General features: G+C 37.5%; 1 protein-coding gene across 1 annotated transcript; it reads right to left on the bottom strand.

Moving 5' to 3' along the window:
- Positions 1–423: 423 nt before the first annotated feature.
- On the bottom strand, positions 424–18,707 carry papola (poly(A) polymerase alpha). Its single transcript, XM_046836315.1, has 27 exons — positions 18,557–18,707; positions 17,589–17,753; positions 16,049–16,115; positions 15,826–15,907; positions 15,615–15,724; positions 14,017–14,070; positions 13,821–13,932; positions 13,632–13,721; positions 10,532–10,670; positions 10,053–10,125; positions 9,826–9,946; positions 8,843–8,927; positions 6,337–6,390; positions 6,087–6,206; positions 5,883–5,992; positions 5,464–5,585; positions 5,231–5,367; positions 4,750–4,817; positions 4,081–4,190; positions 3,741–3,835; positions 3,386–3,459; positions 2,584–2,745; positions 2,378–2,469; positions 1,694–1,738; positions 1,529–1,582; positions 1,378–1,413; positions 424–997 (listed from the first exon to the last, which is right to left on the bottom strand). Exons 2-27 carry the CDS (start codon positions 17,738–17,740, stop codon positions 902–904), a joined length of 2,460 nt encoding a protein of 819 aa, XP_046692271.1. The 5' UTR covers positions 17,741–17,753; positions 18,557–18,707; the 3' UTR covers positions 424–901.
- Positions 18,708–18,821: the final 114 nt, after the last annotated feature.

The following is an 18,821-nucleotide window of genomic DNA, read 5'->3' as shown; positions in this document are numbered from 1 at the left end:
ATTTTTTGTGTGGAGATTTGCAACAGCTTGTTTTACGAATAAGCAAGAATGAGAAGAAAAGAACTCGCCACACAATTTACAACAATAATTAAGACAAAAACGTCTTTTTAAAACAAATCAGCAAAGATTGAATTGGAAACATTTTACAAATCGTCCAAATCTTTCTGCGTTTAAAAAATCGATCCTAAATTCCAGGCTTCGTATGCTACTGTTCTGATTTCCATCTCATCACAGCGATGAGCTTATGACAGAAAAAGTTTGGGTTTATATACTAATAATGCTCAATCGAAATGATTTTAAATATCACTGATATCACAGTGATAAAAGAAAAAATCCTGACAAAAAAGAAGTGCATAAAAAAGATCTTTATTTTTTTTTTCTGTGGAGGCAAAGCGTGGTGAGAGAGAGAGAGAGAGAGAGAGAGAGAGAGAGAGAGAGAGAGAGAGAGAGAGAGAGAGAGAGAGAGAGTGTCATCTGGGAGCTTACTGAAGTGCAGAGTCGCCCTCTGGTGGATTGGGACAAACACTGCTTCCTGAGAGCCTTCAAGGATCGTTGAAATGGCACTCTGAGCAAGCCACAGGGTTTAAGTCTGGCCTCTCTGGCGATGTTTTCACAATAGCAAGTGACTTGTCGCTCGTGCCACTTCGAATCTTTCTAGCAGCCTATATAACTATCTTTTATACACATCACTGTGGCATTTCTGTAGTTTTTTTTTTTTTTTCCACGTTACAGCCTCATAACTAAATTGCGTTAAAAAAAACTTAAGTAAAACATCGATTTGCGCCCTGCCGCCGAGAACTGCAACTTCGTGTCGTGAAGGATTTCCCGTCGAATGCGTATTTGTCCATCAGTTTGTTGCTTGATATTGTGAAAGCAGGTTGATGGAGAGGCCTGACTGATCCTACCTACTCAGTCTGAGCTTTATGGAGTTTTTCACCACTTGGACGTGGTTCGGCGGGGGGAGAACAACTTCGGACAGATCACTGCTGGAAAGTTTCTAAAAATATATATATATATTAAAAAAATTATTAAATAAATAAATAAATAAATAAAACAGCAATAAATTCAAATTGTAGATATTAAAAGTACAATACATCCTAGCATATCCTAACCCGAGCATATCATGTAAATACTGAATATAAAACACTCAAACTTGATCGAAACAATAAACAGGGCATGAATATGCATGCAACCGAATAGGCACTTAAAATATAATCTGATAGAACAGTCAATTAACAGATAGACAACTTTACCGAAGTGCAACATTTAGTCAATCATGAGTAAAAAAACACATTCATTAGTCCCTACTTAAAAAATCAATAAAATAAAGCATGCTTATTCATTAAACGTTAAGACACAAGTTAAATAATGCCATACCTGAGATACTGGAATCTTCCAATCTGCATCAGACTCCTGTGCACAAGAAACATGGAGTGAAGATAAATCAGTGCTTTTAATCGAAGCCTACAAAAAAGTCAAGCCTTCACAGAAGAGCATCAGTGCGAAAGAAAAACACGTCTCCACTTACCGCTGCCTGGGTCTCCATTTTCACGTCTCCGTCTAAAGCCGTGAAATCGCTAGCCTGCATCCAACAAACAATTAACACCGTCAGAAACGGAACACGGCTCCGAGAAATATTTCACCTTCGTTAACGGTGTGAGATATTCCTCACAAAATTTACAGATATTTCTACCTGAGAAAATTCAGCAGTCTGGTCCACAGAGTCTGGGGCAGATTCCTACAGAGAAGAAGGATGTTATTGTAATAATAGGGAAAGAATTATTCTTTTGTGCAGTATTGTATACAGAGGTCGAACGAGAGTGGATTTTACCGAGACAGATAGCTTGGTTGGATCATGCTTGACGATAACCGATTAATCAACTGTTTTTTTTTTAAATGGATACTGGATTAAAAAAGAAATAAAATTCATAAACATTCAATGTGAAATTGTACTGGACTTTATTACAAAAATAAAAAATATAAAATAAAATAAGGCAAGAAAACCATTCATTAAAAAATGTGCTAAATTAAATAAATAGGAATATATTAATTATTAATACATATTGAGAAAAATAAAAGACATACATTCAAAATTAATTTAAAAAGGCACGTAAAATAAACAGCACATAACTTCAATGATTCGCCTCTAGAGGCCGCTCTTGCACCGTATAACGGACAGTTCCAGCATTCAACTAACTGTGCTCTAATTGTATATTCGTAAAAAAAGTTTGGCCAGAAAATTAGGAATTAAAAAAAAAAAAAAAAACACGGCAAATAATATTAATTAACAACACTGGTTAGCAATTGTCATCACATGGAGCAGATTCTGTAGTCCCCCCCCCCAGAAAAAAAATAAAAAATTACTCTCCAGCTTTACCTCCTCTAATCTGAGCTTCGTGGCTTGTTCATCGTGTAGCGGTGAGCCAGGGCTCGTACCTGGACTGAGGGTTTTCATCTCTGATGGACACACTGCAACATAGACCTGGGCGTTACAATGGGGTCTACTTGCTGTCTGTCTTTCTAAGACCTGACTACAGCCAAGTTTTATAATAAATAATATAAGGCAGGTGTATGAACACGTACCTGCAGCAGCACACGTGTCTACTGATGTATCCATCTCTTCTTGAGGATGTACCTCCTGATGTTTGTGTTTCTTGGCGTTCTCATCATGGAGGGGTGAGCCGGATCTCCTGTGAGCGCGAGGAGGACTGCTCCCGCTTGAGCTCTTCGACTCTGATACACACGCTGTAACAAACGACAAAGCGGTACACTGACACGCTGCCATCACAGAGACTGAATCGAGTAATTAGAAGACTGGTGTGCTGAAACACTAGTAGCCCAAAACACCACTGTGTTCAGGACACTATGTGAAAGGTAAACACGGTATGAACAAACATAGCGGCACACCCGAATTTTCCAGCGATTTGTGGTTTTTCCTCAAACTGGGACAAAATTTTCCCTTCATGTTACCTACCTAAACCTGTTCCTGCATGCCATATCCCCTGTGCACAAAGCCAGCTTCATGAAGATATGCTTTATGGAGCGGAAGATCTTGAGTGGCCTGTTATAGATCTCTGACCTCTACCCTATTGAACACATTTGGGATGTATGTAAATGCTGACTGCGCTCCAGGCCTCCTCACCTCTCCTACATCAGTACCTGAATTTACTAATGCCCATGTGGGCTGAATGAGTACAAATCTAGTGGAACATCTTCTCAGAACAGTGGAGGTTATTATAACAGCAAATGTGGATTCTTTTAATGGGATTTTCAAAAGAGACATACCAATCTTACGGTCAGGTGTCCAGAAACCTTTGTCCATGTAATGTATCTGACTAAAAAAAGATGGTAAAAGGAGAGAAAACACTAGAACATGGACACGTACCTGCAGCAGCATGTGTGCTTCCTGAGGTGTTCATCTCACCCTGAGAATCTGAGCTGGCACTGGTCCCTCTGGAGCTGTTCATGTATGGAGATAACCAGAGAACCATTAAGTTTTGTAAAAACAAATGTGTTTTTTTTTTTTATAAGACAATGTTATGATGTATAATAAAATGAACCTGACGACACAACTGAACACAAATGCAATGAAAGTATGGTGAAATTGTATTTTAGCAGCGTTGGTCGGAAAATGACAAAAAAAAATCATGTAGAAAACAACAAACAGCCTATTGAATGAAATCTTTCATCGCCACATTTCCAGGTGTGGATATTTGGTAAATATATTTGGAAAAGCTCACTGGTGAGGACTGGCAGAGAAGGTGGATGAGAGGATGGATGTGCTGGTCTCACTGTTTATGGACACCTCCACGCCGGCATCATTCACAGTCGAATGCTACAGGGCACAGGATTAAAACAGCAATGGTTAAAAGCTCATTGAGCAGGCAAAAAAAATAGAAAAAGCAAGCAAATGTGTTTTCAGCCACTTTTTAGACGTGTCTACTGAGGCCTGCTGATAAACTCATGAACCCCATATAAATATATTAGCGAGCTGTAGTCTATTGGGTGTCTTATAAGTCGACGATCTTTTAATACACGTGAAATGTATTAAGTGTTTAAGCAGGTGTGCTCTGAAAGTACCTCCTGATGTTTGTGCTTCTTGGCGTTCTCATCCTGGAGGGGTGAGCCGGATCTCCTGTGAGCGCGAGGAGGACTGCTCCCGCTTGAGCTCTTCAACTCCGATACACACGCTGTAACAAAAGACAAAGCGGTACACTGACACGCTGCCATCACAGAGACTGAATCGAGTAATGAGAAGATCGATGTGCTGAAACATTAGCAGCTTAAAACACTACTGTGGTTAAAGAAGCTCCTTCTCTCACACACACTTTAAACTATGTGAACTTGAATCACTGCATATTCACTATATGGACAAAAGTATTGGGACACCCGACTTTTCCACCCATATGTGGTTCTTCTTGATGTGAACGCTGACCCCAGGTCTCCTACTCTCACCTACATCACTACCTTTTTTCAATTTATCATTCTTATGGCTAAATGAACACAAATCACCACAAAATCCAGTGGAACATCTTCCCAGAAGAGTGGAGGTTATTATAACAGCAAATGGGGAATGGAATGTTTAAAAGAGACATTTTATGGTCAGGTGTACATCAACTTTTGCCCATGTATTGTATCTGACTAAAAACACATTAGCACATCTAAACATTGTTTTCATAGCACATCTAAGCACCGAGGTAAACAGCTGGAATGAGAAATAAGAGAAAACACTGGAACATAGACACGTACCTGCAGCAGAACACGTGCTTCCTGAGGTGTCCGTCTTACCCTGAGAATCTGAGCTGGTCCCTGTGGAGCTGTTAATATATATGGAGATAACCAGAGAACCAAAAAGTAGAAAAAAATCAATCAATCAATCAATCAATCAATCAATCAATCAATCAATCAATATATATATATATATATATATATATATATATATATATATATATATATATATATATATATATTTTTTTTTTTTTTTTTTTTTTTTATTTTATTTCAAGAAAATGTTATGATGTATAATCAAATAAACCTGACGACACAATTGTACACAAAGTGCCATAAAGATATTCTAAAATAATATTTAAACAGTGTTGGAAGATCAATAATAGAAGTTACAATATTTGCAGATCATCTTAGATATATAAATCATCAGCCTATTGAAGGAAATCTCGCATCCCTGCATGAAGTTGTTTCATCAAGATGTTCGAGTGTGTGAGGAGCTCACCGGTGAGGACTGGCAGAGAAGGGTGTCCTGGTGGCGCTGGAGATGCCGGTGGGTGAGGGCATGGACATGCTGTTATCGCTGTCCAGTGACAGGTCCACACTGCCCTCATTCACGACCCGCAGACCTTCAGTCGAATTCTACAGTGCAGAGGAGAACAGCAATGATTAAAGAATGAATGAGATCACAACAGACAAAAGCATATGGTGAAGATTTAAGCAGATTTCTTTGCTTGCCTTTCTCCTTTTTGGGATGACGAGGTCCGGCAGGAGCTGGTGAAGCCGCTTCCTCTTTACGTGCATCACCATTATTTTCATGTCGGACTCGAACATCTTGCTGCTGACAGCCTGACGGTACACTGCGTTTATAAGGCAAAAAGTTCCAGTTCAAGATCATGAAAAGTTTAACAAAAAATAGTAGTTCGTTAGATTTCACCCCCATGTGGTGGAAGAGCAGATTCTCACATTGTGGGTTCCACTTTAAGATTTCAGTGTAAGTTCAGCTCTATTTTAGAGTATTACTGGGTATCACAGGTATCTCCTGATCAGGAATATTGACTCTGGTAGCTTCTTCTGCCAAAGGGCAGCAGGCTTTTCACTACAAGAACTTCCACACATTAAAAAGAAAAAAGAAACTATAGAATAAGAAAGTCTACCTGTGTCTGTGAAGGACTGGATGTCAAAGGTTAGGTCAACATTAAGAAGTTCAGACCCCTCCATTTTCCTGAACTCGACCCCAATGACCCACATCGTGCTGAACTCTGGCCTGTACACAAACATGACAAATAAATAAATAAATAATAAACAATTTTAAAATGCTTAGATATTTATTTGCGATAAAACTAATCTCCTATACTCACGTCTTATTGTCTTCCTTGGGTCCTGGGAATGACTGGGGATTCACATGTGCCAAAGTTATGAACTCATTTTTCTCCAGGCTTCCCACCAGAATTCGGATCTTGGACTCGACGAGGCCGACCCTGTCACAAATCAGATCTTTAAAAGTCTGTTTCTAGTGTGTTAACTGCAAAGGCTCTTTGGATGCTGTGTGTAAAGTGTTATTCTCAAAGCTCATTATACTAATCATGTGACTCGACACGGTGTACTCACCACTCGAGGTGCTGTTTCTCAGTAGGGGCACTTGCTAGCAACACAATATAATGCCTTGGAACATAAAAAACAAGAACAATGCCATTACATCTTTTAGAAAGGGGTCATTTAACGAAACAACTGGAAGGCAACAGGTGTCCCAGGGTTATATCCAGCTCTAAAGTTAAATCAGTCACTGATGGGATCTGATGCATTTAATTATTCTTTCCGGGTGGGGAAAAAAACAGTGCCTCTGGAACATGAATACTAATGCCCACAATATATAAACATTATTAAAAAAAAATTGTTGACATTTTTCAGTTCTTTCCGCTTGTGTTCCAAAAATATGTGTGCACAAGGGTACAGGTAATTCTCATCACCTCCACCACGAAAAGCCTGAATCAAGAATCAAGACGGGGCATAAAGTGACCAAAAAGTGTCCATTAAGGGCAAAAATAAATAAATAAATAAATAAAAAAGAAAGTGTGTTTGGGAAAAAAAATAAAACAGTACACAATTTCTCAAACACTTGTGTTAATTTAAAAAAGGGAAAAAAAATGTAATTGCAAAGTTCCACCCAAGCTGCACTGTATCTCATTCAACTGTTCTTAAAAAAATGTCTATAGGAATGAACTCAATCCTAATCAATGCACTGATTTTGTCTACATCACAGCATCAGTATAAGACTTGGAGTTGTTTAAAACTTATTAGTGAATTCATTCGCAGCACAGTAGCGCCATCTACAGGCTGCTGATTTAGACAAAATAAAGTAATAAGTGGATTAAATACAATTAATGTCAGTTTAATTACTGCATTTTCTTCAAACAATCAAAAATGCTGATCTGAGGTTCAATACTAAAGACAATGAAGTGACAATTAGCCCCAAATGCATTGGTTTTGTTATTGGAGAATTAGTATGTTATTAAAAAAATCGAGTATTATAAAACTGTTTTTCAGCCGAGTGATCATATCATCATGCTATAATATCTATAATCCACTTTAACAAATATACAATTAATTTTTTATAAGCTTTTATTTTATGTTGCACTGAAACTACAAAACATCATGGTCAACAGAAAAGGGGTGGTGTGTGGGGGAGACTGTGCATGGGTCATTTTTGGCAGAATAATGCCTAGAGTTCTTTTTATTACATTTGAGATTTAAATAACACAATACAAAGGACAGAAAGGACAAAACAAACATGGGGAAAAAGCAAATGTACAGCCTCAGCTATGATTAACGGTCTTTAATTCAATAACACATCAGTTTCAGACTGTTCTAACTGGCAAATATTGATCTCACATTTCATGAAATCTTGGCACATAAGTTAAATGTTTATATAAAGAGAATGCAAAATCAAAAAAAAAAAAATTGGACAATAAATGAACTTGGGACGTTTTCACACTTGGTCCGAATACCTGAGTCTGGGCTCAGGGCTGAGTCTGGGCTCAGGGCTGAGTCTGGGCTCATTTGGTGGCAGGTTTGAAATTAATTTAGAACAATGGTGCCCAATGTTCTCCACAAAGGGTCAGTGAGGGTTGGAGTTTTCATACTAACCAAAGAGAAGTCACTTGTTTGGGACTGAAACCTGTATTCCCAATGGCGCTTTATGGAGAAACCTGAACAACCCATGTATTGCAGACTTCCTTCTAAACTGTGGATTGAAGGTGCAATCAGTTCCATGCATCAACTGATAAACAAAATGGTAGGCATTTGGGTTATCAGATTGGTATTGATTATTATTATTCCCTTTGGTAACAAAACTTAACCACCCCCCCAAAAAAACCCTTGAATGCATGGAATCGTGTGGGGATACCCGAGGGGCATTCCCATATTTTTAAGTTATGTATTTATTGGGGTGACTGCAGTGCTTAAGTCTTATAAATGTATTATATATTAGTTATAATAAACAACTTTCTCCCCAGCATCATGACAGTAGAAACAGGAAGTAGCATCAAACATTGATGGTGTTACTCGGCATGTGGCTCTGAGAGTAGACAGCTTCAACACCTCATGCAGGTTCGGTTGAATGGACCGCTCCTGGACTCCAAACCAACATTCCCAGTTCAAACATACCAAAACTCAGGGTTTAAATGTCCGGGGAAAAAACACAAGTGTGAAAACGACTTAAAAAACTTTTTATTGGAAACAAGTGTTAAGACAGGAAATGGTAAAAAATAAAATAAAAAATAAGAATTTGCTTCTCATTTTTAAATACCTACCGTAGGCATAAATACAGTTATATGAAAATAAATTGCTGGTCTACAATCATTAAATTGAACAAAATGATTACAATTCAATTAACAGAAATATAAAGCTAAGAAATCCTAAGACAGTAGACCGGTACTGTTGCAAACTGTTAGCATGAACTACAGAATTACTCTTATTTTGTTCATATTTCAATTCTATCACCACACAACAGATGATGCAAGCAGGAATTTTGAAGGGAATTTTGAAAAATAAATCTTTATTTAAATAGTGGAACCATGTCACGTGCGTACAACAGGATAAACCGCTAAATACATACTTGTATTTCTGAAAGAAGTTTGGCGCTTCAAATAGTTTGGACCAGTCTGCTTTGTTCTGCAATATTTCATCCATGATGGCCAGACCTGGAGACAAGAACCAGAGAGCAACAGTTCAAGACAAACCAACAACTGGAAACTAAGAAGGCTGATGAAATTGTGATTATTTTGCCCGGCATCGTTTCTGACGATTCCACATTCAGGCTGTGGTTTATTGATTTTTATATAAATTAAAAATTACAAATAATATTAATATTCAACAAATATTGAATATTTTGGTTCTGCACTATTTTAAATTGCTTGAAAGGTTCTTTCCACAGTCTCGTCGGTTCTAAAGGGGTTGTTTTATGGGCATTACTTACACAGGACAGTGCATATTATATTACAATTAAGCTCATTATATGATTTTTTTTATTAATTCAATTATTACATCTAAAATGAAAATGTAACTCGACTTAACATAATGCAGAATTAGTACTTTAGAGCTTTTACTCACATAATTTAACAACTAACCCTGATGAGGCCTTTCAGAACCAGCAGTGGTTTACAAATTAAACGTGAGTCAATATGCCACACATTGTGACTGTAGAATCTCTGAGATAGATGCGTCAATGGTGCAATGAATAATGTTGTGAAATTCAAGCTTTGCTAGTCGCCACACTGCCTCGAATTAGAAAAGTGCTTTAGGATTTTCTCGTTAGCTAAACGCAGGAAAGAGAAGAAGCTCAAGACCAATAATTTCTGGTCTACAAGCAACTATGCCCCAAAAACTAGTTCTTTGAATAGAAACATAGCTGGAGCTCAATCAGTATATATTTGTGGATTTGAAAAGAAGTTCCTGCAATAAAAATGGATATACAGCAGACTGAATGTTTATTCTGTATAATTCTGTACTAATAAATAATGAGCTGTTCCATGTGCAATAACTGTTCTATCCAATGAGATTTAAAGACTGTCCAAAATCCAAAAGAGAAATGTGACTGACCCTGTTTGAACTCTTCGACCATGACGTTGCGAGTGGACACGGACACGTTGTAGGTGGAGTTTTGCTGAGGATAAGCTGGTGTGATGATGGGCATGAGGTGGTACCGGTCACTTGGGGTCACCTGAGAAAATAAAAAATGGCATTCATAGGCATTTGATTCTATAGTTGGAGCAGGATTGATACACGTTTTACACATAGATCTGCGGTTTAAAAGGGAAAAGTCATACCCTTGGATCCCAAACTGGCAGGTTGAGGTTGCACTCCACTGGCTGCTTCAAAAGGACTGGATTGGGCCACTCCCTAATGTAATAAAACACATGAAACAGATTTTGGGGGTGGTTCTATTGCTCCATTGCTCTATTCATCATATTCACACCAGAAAGTACCACATTTACATGGACTTTCGCAATTTAAAGCTGCATGCTGAGCCCAGATTTTCAACTCTATTTAAATGCCTCAATCCAGAACAATATCTTTATATCTATATAATCATATATAACACACTTACACGATTACATACTTATGAAAGTTATTTTTATTTTTGATTTTGTAATTATTTTTTTATACTGTTAATATTTCCTTTGAAATGAAAAATAAATTCTGTTCAAATACCAGTTAAAAAAAAAGGTACGAAAGCCGTAAAATGTATAAATAACAACCTTCTTTTTTGACACTGTTTCAGAAAGTTTATAAGAAAAGGACTCACCAATTTGAAAACACCAGAAAAAACTTATACACAAGAGTTGAAGCCACGGCATTGGGATAAAGCTGACACGTCCTCGCCACCAGCATCGCCCATGACACGCCGCCCAAGAAACCCAGGATGTTTGAATATATGTTGCGGCCTGGAATGGAAATGTTAAATACAGTAAGACAAAATGAAAAGCAGACAGTTTAAAAGAATTTTCCATGTAATCAAAGAAAACAGACCTCGCTTGCTATTTAATTGTCAATTCTACTCTGATTCTCATACTGTTTTAACTATGAACACTGATCTAATGTGTTATGGAAATGTTGATATGAACAAATAATTTCTGTTCTCAGGGACTGCATGATTCCAGCTGCCACTCACTATAGACATTCATACAAAATAATGACAGCGTCGATGTAAAGGCAGGTTTGGGAAAGAGGGAAAGAGAGTTGTGCGTCTGCCTGGTCTGAAATAGACCAAAGTCTGCGAGTTGGCCAGCGTCCCTGAGAAACTCTTGCAGCGTGCATTTGGCTTTAGGTGAGCCATTTTCACCAAATTGCAAATGCTGACCCAAAATCAACCGTACTAACGTAGTTATTACAAAATCCATCACAGTAAAGTGCCAATACAGCGTTTTTTCAAACACCTAATTTGCTCTTTGAAAAAAAAGCTGCACATTCAAGTTAAACTATTCTGCCACAACAACAAGAGGCCTAAATCCCAACACAATAGTGCTGCAACGACGTAATCGATTACGTCGACTACGAAAATACGTCGACATGCGTGAAATGCGTCGACGCGTCACACTGTTTACATTTATATCGTGTAATGGCGGCTTCTGCTCCTGGGAATGGAGAAAGTTAATGTCTGTCACAAAAAGCTAGACCACGATTACCAAAAGTATGGGAATATTTTAAACAGAGGCCAAATAAGATAGTCTTTTGTTCCCTTTGCAAAACCGAAATTTCGTCCACGGCAGCACAACTGCGATGCACGAGCACCTCAGAATAAAACATCCTGGCGCTCTCCGACCTCAAAAGGACGAGCCGTCTTTGTAAGTATTTATTATTACAATTAGTTTTGGGAGTAAATTTTGTGTTCTCACCTGCTGTGTTTTGGTCAGGAATTAATAAATATATGCTAGGTAATAATGGTAATGCTAATTGCTAATGGTATAATCTACAGTATATAAACATATACTGTATAGGTTACTTTGACAATAAAGCAAACTTTAACTTTTAATTTACATTTACTGGTTGTTGGAAGTTGTTTATGCACATAGACTTAAAATTAACTACTAGATTTACATGAACAGTTCGCTGTAATCTAGTAGTGTACGTGAACATATAGATAAATAGGCTACTAGTGCATTTTTGTTTACTTTTGGCACAAGCCAATTAAATAAAACAATCACAAGTACATGATTAATAACAAATTATCTCATTTTAAACTCAATGAGTTTAAAATGCTTTCTGTATTTCATAATAAAATGACAAATTCACAACACTTTCTGAAATACAATTAATATTGTAATCAAAGTAATCAAACATTGTAATTAATCACATTCAGTTCATTAAAAATATGCAGATTTACTACTCTCTTTGAAATACAGTAGTTTATATACTGTTAGCATTCATAGATTTCATGTATAAATTGGTTCCTAATGTTAATTATTGTTTGTTTTTCTCAGGAAAACGCAAAGCTGTGGCAAATCTGTGTTCCAATTTTCTTTCATAAAAAGGATGTCACTGTTTTCACACCCCAAATGGCCTTACACTTCATGAATTTTTGCACAGCTTTGAGCAATGCTTTTGCTGAATTTATATGGCATTATTCGTGCCTGATGCTAAAGTGTTGTTTACATTTTATTTTTGTATACTGTAAAAACATTGAAGTATTTTTTGGAAAAAATTTAATAAAAGTTAAAATATTATATTAGAAGTTGTACTTATTATTTTTTGTAAAGTTCTCCAAAGGATTAATAAACTAATTAAAAAAAGAACACTAGATTAAGCACAAAATAAAAATATTCGTTAGAGTAGTCGACTAATCGAAAAAATAATCGTTAGATTAGTCGACAGAAAAAAATAATCGTTAGTTGCAGCTCTACGCGACATGTCAACGCAAAGCACCTTTTGACTGCACCCATGCTTTCGGAACAGCAGCTGTTTTTACAATATCACTGCAGTGTAAGGGGGGGTTTCAGGACTAGACCACCATCCAAGTTTCAGATGTCTAAGCAGTGCTACGACTGGTGCGTTGAAACAACTCATACAGAAACTAGAAATTCTGCCTAAATTCATTAAATAGGATCAGTGTATATGTAAATGCTGTGAAAACTCTGCCTGCATGCAAACTGCTGTTAGGTAAATAGTAATATCTACATGCTTATTAGGATTTCTTGAGTAACTCGATTAATTCGAATACAAAAAAAAAGGAATTTGCCTCGATGCTTTGTTCAGTCCATTTAACTACACACGGAGCACTGCGTTTCCCCACGGACCATTTCTACTGACGCACCACTGGCTAAACACTGCACCACTCTGGGGACTCATTTATAGTCAAGTCAATTTATAAACGTGGCTGCAAACGTGCACGCGATCTGTGCGATCATCTCGCCTTCGGTGTTTCCATGTTGTATGTACGCAGGGCTCAGAGTTTACTCACAGGTGCATACTTTCTCCCGTGAAGTCTGTTGCTTTGAAACGCCTTTTTCTCTCCGTTCCGCCGTTTTTCATTCTGCAGCGTTTTTACCAGTCCATGTATCCAATTTCTCAATTATTCGATGGACTAATCGGTACTCAATTACTCAATTAGGTACTTAAGTACTTAATAAAACTTGATAGCTGCAGCCTTGACTTTATGGAGCAATATCTTTTCCAAAAATATGTATTTCTTTCCCAAATTATTACCACAGTCCAAGTAGGAGGGGCACAATCATATAGGATGTCTTGAGTGGCCTGCTATTGAGCTCTGACCTCACCTTTAGGATAAGACTTACACCCCAGAGCTCCTCACCTCACCCTACATCAATGCCTGACTACTAGCAGCCTTTTGGCTAAATAAACAACAAATCATTAAAAATGCATGAAACTACAGTATGAAAAAACCTCACGTTTAGCCCACAGTTTGATGGCCCTAAGAGTGAGTCTGAAATTCTCAATGTTGGGCACCAGGTGGAGAATCTCATCAGTCACCCTGCAGCCTGAACACAAAGATGAACACAAGAGCACAACGAACTGTTATAAAATACCACTCATTTGATCATTAAAAATAATAATGCACACAAAAAAAAAACACCCACCGTTCAGACTCCTGATACAGCGGATATCCAGATTCCTCAGCAAATTATCGTCACGCAGGTCCAGGTTCTCGGGAATGGTCTGCAGCGCTAACCGAGCAAACAGGATATCGATCTAGCACGAGCATTACAAACAAACTGGTTAGAGACTGATGGTCTTACTGTCTGAGTATCCTTAGGATTCATTCAACTGAATTACCTCAATGCTATCAAAGCACAGTTTAATCACAGGGACGAATGCCTCCTCGACAGCCTAAAGGTTCAAACAATATCAAAGTGTTAACAAGGTAGATCTCATGCAGAGTTTACATGACCTATACCATTAATTATGCAATATCATACGAGCGAGAATGCTGATGAACTGAAAGTCATCACAGCATAGCAGATAATAGATAATCGCAGGTTATGGCAAGTAATGAGAATGAACCGGAGGTAATGAGAGTTCATCAGAAACCTGCACGATTTCTGCATGATTTCAAAAGATGTATATACCACATACAGTCGAACACAAATCTCAAACAATGTGGGCAAACGTTATTTTTTTATTGTTTTTTTGTACTATCAGGGCCAATATTTCCACATGTATCACATTTTTTTGTTCCCATCAAGCTGGGTATGATGAGACGTCATGGCATTTTACTGAGTTTGGACTACGGCAGAGTTCAGTAGTTATATGGAGTCCTTCAGTTTAATGTTCTGTAAATATTATAGTATTTTCTTTGGTGATACGTTTTGGACGGTTCCTACATATGTACTTTCTACATATGTTTGGGGGTTGTTGTTTCTTCTCCGTTTAGCAGGAAAGCGTGTGCGAATCTGGAGTCTCCTATTTGTCATCTTGTATATTTATGATCTGACCAGAGTCTGGATTCAAAACAAAAAGTTGAGAAATTGTTTTGGTATATAGTTGGTGCTGAATTGGTGTAACTTGTCATCTGCACACTGGTCCCATTCCGTTTCCCACTTTCTGGAAATGTACCAGTTTATTATTGGTTTGAGGTTTGATGGTGGGGTTCTACAATTTGTGACACTCATTTTGAGAGCTTCCTGCTGCTGTTGTTCAATCAAGTGATACAATGTTCATCCCAAATTACTGTTCTTGGTCCTGATTGGCTAAAAAGTGTTGATAAATCCTCTACAACAGAAGCAGTTAGTAACAATGTGCTATTTTTACAGTGATAGTTCACTAGTAAGGTACACCTTCCACATAATCTAAAAGGGAGGTGGTAGCTTAGTGGTTAAGGCATTCGACTTCGGGCCAAGTTGCCACTTGTGGGCCCCTAAGCAAGGCCCTTAACACCATACCTGCTCAGTTGTATGAATGTAACAATTGTTAAGTCGCTCTGGATAAGGGCGTCTGCCAAATCCCATAAATGTGGCTTAAATAAATAAAATGATTAAAAAAATTTATAAATATATATATATATAATTGTTGATGTGGTGGGGCTTTTAGTCAGGAGACACATTAAACATTCAACAACAGTCTCTTGCTTTCTACTTCCACAATGACGAGACAAGCTGTATTTTGTGTCACATTTTTTTAATAGAAAAAACAAAAAAATCAATAAATAAAATCACAAAAGCACCTGCGTTAATATGTGCTAAAATCTGATTTGTGCCATAAATATTCCACAATTAAAAATGTAATCAGAAAAGGTTTTGGAAACTATGAGGTCATTAATTACTAAAATAAGATTTGTCAGTTTTTTGTCACCAAATTGCTGTTAAATAAGTAAATACCAAAGTTTCCATTGAATGTTTAAGCGCCAAGTTATTTTATATATTTTTATAGCATACCCTTAAGTCCTTGACCTCCTCTTGCTCTTTCAGCTTCTCGTAAAAAGAGGTGAAGAAGTCGGACCTATCGACATGGCGAGGGGCGACACAGAGAGCGTCTATATCAGCACCTACAGGTAAAAACGCAGGACAAAGTGCAATCAATGATCCACACTGACTTTATTACATAATAAAAAAAACACAATTATAACTACTAGTGTGTAAAACTCACCTTTTGTGTGGACTCCTAACCTATAGGATCCGAACGTACATATTTTTCCACCGATATTTTCGATCAGTGATGGAGGTATATTCTGTCGAGACAAAGACAAAACAGGAATGTCACATCACTGCTTTCCATAACTACAAACCAAATCTTTTACAAGATACACATTGCTTCCATAGAATAGGAATAGATTCACCACCTCATATCGTTTCAATAGCTAACATCATACCTTGGAGGTGCTGATCTCCTGGATCCACTCTTTGACAAGTGTGTTCAGTTTTCCCAAAACCAAGATTCTGTGCAAAAGAAAATATAAGATTTTGTGTATATATAAATACACACACACACTAAATAGACAAAGGTACTGGACACCTGAGCATGAGATTGGTGGTGCTTTTTGAACATCCCATTTAACGTTTAGTCCCCATTTGCTGTTCTAATAACTTCCCACCACTAGTAAAGTCAGGTACTGATGTAGGTGAGATGAGGCGGCCTGGGGTGCAGTTAGAATTGAATTCTTCAGGAAGGTATTCAGTAATTTTGAGGTCAGAGCTCCATAGCAGACCACTCCGATCTTTATCATGAAGCTGGTTTTGTGAACAGGTGCATTGTCATGCTAGAACAGATTTTGCACCCCTTGATTCATATTAATTGGCTATATCACTCTATCTCCTCTCCACTAATATGCTGGTGTGTGGTGGGCGTTCTGGCGCAATATGGCTGCCGTCGCATCATCCAGGTGGATGCTGCACATTGGTGGTGGTTGAGGAGAATCCCCCTTTCATATGTAAAGCGCTTTGAGTGCTGCAGAAAAGCGCTATATAAATGTAACGAATTATTGATTCAACTGAGGGTAAAAATGAATTCTATAGTATCTGTAAATTATTGTTTATAGTCCTATAATACCATTTTATTTAACTCATGTAAATCATGTAACACTGTATATCCTGCACTTGCTGATATTGCACTCTGGTTAGACCCAAACTGCATTTCGTTGCCTTGTACTTGTACATGTGTAATGACAATAAAGTTGAATCTAATCTAAATCAAATCTAATCTATGGGTTGCGTGTGTGTACATTTTTGCACTTTTTTTTCTACCAACACCCTAAAGATCAAGCCAGTTAATTACCTTACACTATAAAGCCAAAGGGATAAAGGTATGTAGACAGCTGATGTAACACCCACACTTTGTTCTTAGACTTGTCTAGAATGTCTTTATCTTCTCCAAACCTGTTCATAAATGACAGTGTGCACAAAGGTGAACTCACATAGAATGCAAGTTGCATCAGTGCCAGAACTCACTAATGCTTTTAGGGCTGGAAAAAAAATTAAAGAAATCCAGCCACACTCCAAAATCCAATAGAGGACGTTCCCAGAAGAATGAAGGTTATAGTAAGGGCACAGGAGGAATAACTCTGGAATGAGAAGCTCAGCAAGTACATAGAGGCGTGTGCTTAGATATACACATGTTTGGTTGTATACTGAAAATAAGTAGTGGAGAAAAGAAATTTTTCATGCTTATATCTGGATTGTCACAAAATGATTTTGCATTGTTGCCAAAAAAAGAGAGTTAAATGCTTTCACAGCTAGCAGATGAACAAACTCATAAATATGCTGAATCAGTCAACTAGAAATAATGAAAAGAACCAGATGACAGAAAAGTAAAAGTTCAAGCACAAGAAATCATCACAGATTTTATTGAATCATTTAAGAGCCTCCGAGTGAGTACGAGCCGAAATTTACAGAGTGAATGACAGGAAGATTCACCTCCGTTGCAGCTCCAGCTCCTCCTCAAACACTCCAAAAGGCTTCAGCGCCTGCACCAGTTTCTGCGTCTGCACCAGGTCCGATTGTTTGGGCAGAGCCATGCTGATGGGGGACGTGATCCCATAGTGCTTTGGGTTGGCCGGTTGCGTCATATTTGTAACCGGACTGTAAAAAAAAAAAATAAATACAATTAATAACAATTACAATAGATTTTGTGCTTTGATCAAACAATTGCTTCATGAAAAGCTTGAATGCATTTGCATAATATTGTATATTAGTTACTGTCAAGACTTTCTTTAATAATTGCCTGAGTTATAAACAATTAAACTGATTTGAATCACTTTTACACTTCCAGTGGAAAAAAATGTAATCTGTATATTATAGCATATTCATTACTAATTTACATATTTATATACATATTATTTAAATAATATTTAACTAAAACCAGCTCTGCGTGAATATCTATTCTCATATAATATATAGTACCACAAAACCCAACCATGGATTTATCCCAAAAGCATTACGTCTGACTAAGCAATGCACTTAACAGTGGTAGAAAAATAACATTTTAATATTAATATATATTATAATGTATACTAAACTTAATGCGTTAGATATCTAGTGAGATCCTGTTGTTGGTTTTTTTACACACATCCCTGATAGTAAACTGTGAGCATGTAAAGGCTGGTCTAAAACAGGGGTTATGTTTCAGGGAAGATTTAAACGATGTATATAAAAAAAAAGAGTGGTCTTTTCCGAGCCTGGATATTGTGTAGTACATCTATTTTGAATGAGTTGTCCAGCCTCTCCGAGTAGCTAGGCTAAACTACGCTAGGCTAAGCTACGCTAGTCTAAGCTAAGCTACGCTAGGCTAAGATACGCTAACCAACTCGGAGTTGCCACAGACCTCTTCAGTTTGCTTTCTGAGCAACTTTAATATATTGAAAACAAGTGGAAGACATACTCACAAAGACACTATGAACGTCCCCCTATCAGAATCCCGGAAACCTCGACACCCACTGGAAACTTACAGTTCCGATAACAGTTAGAGTGCGTTTTTACCTACAGGTTCCTTTGTTTACACCAACATGGCGCTTAGGCAACGGCCCGAGCAGAAACTCCGCCCTTTCCGTCTTACGTCATCACCTTCCTCATTCTTTGTTAAGTGACTATTTTTTGAGTGTGATACAAAGGCCATTTGTTTGTTTGTTTGTTTGTTAAAAACCACAAGAA

The sequence above is a fragment of the Silurus meridionalis genome, chromosome 23 (assembly GCF_014805685.1).
Source record: "Silurus meridionalis isolate SWU-2019-XX chromosome 23, ASM1480568v1, whole genome shotgun sequence".
NCBI lineage: Eukaryota > Metazoa > Chordata > Actinopteri > Siluriformes > Siluridae > Silurus > Silurus meridionalis.
The sequence above is the reverse complement of the archived record's forward strand: the minus strand, read 5'-3'. Positions and strand labels throughout refer to the sequence as shown.

Coding starts and splice junctions, on each gene's coding strand:
- papola (XM_046836315.1), bottom strand. CDS start 17,740: ATGACGCAACCGGCCAACCCAAAGCACTATGGGATCACGTCCCCCATC. Junction 6,391..8,842: donor AACTTCTTTCAGAAATACAA/GTATGTATTTAG, acceptor TTATGTTCCAAG/GCATTATATTGTGTTGCTAG. Junction 5,368..5,463: donor TCATCCCAAAAAGGAGAAAG/GCAAGCAAAGAA, acceptor TCTGCACTGTAG/AATTCGACTGAAGGTCTGCG.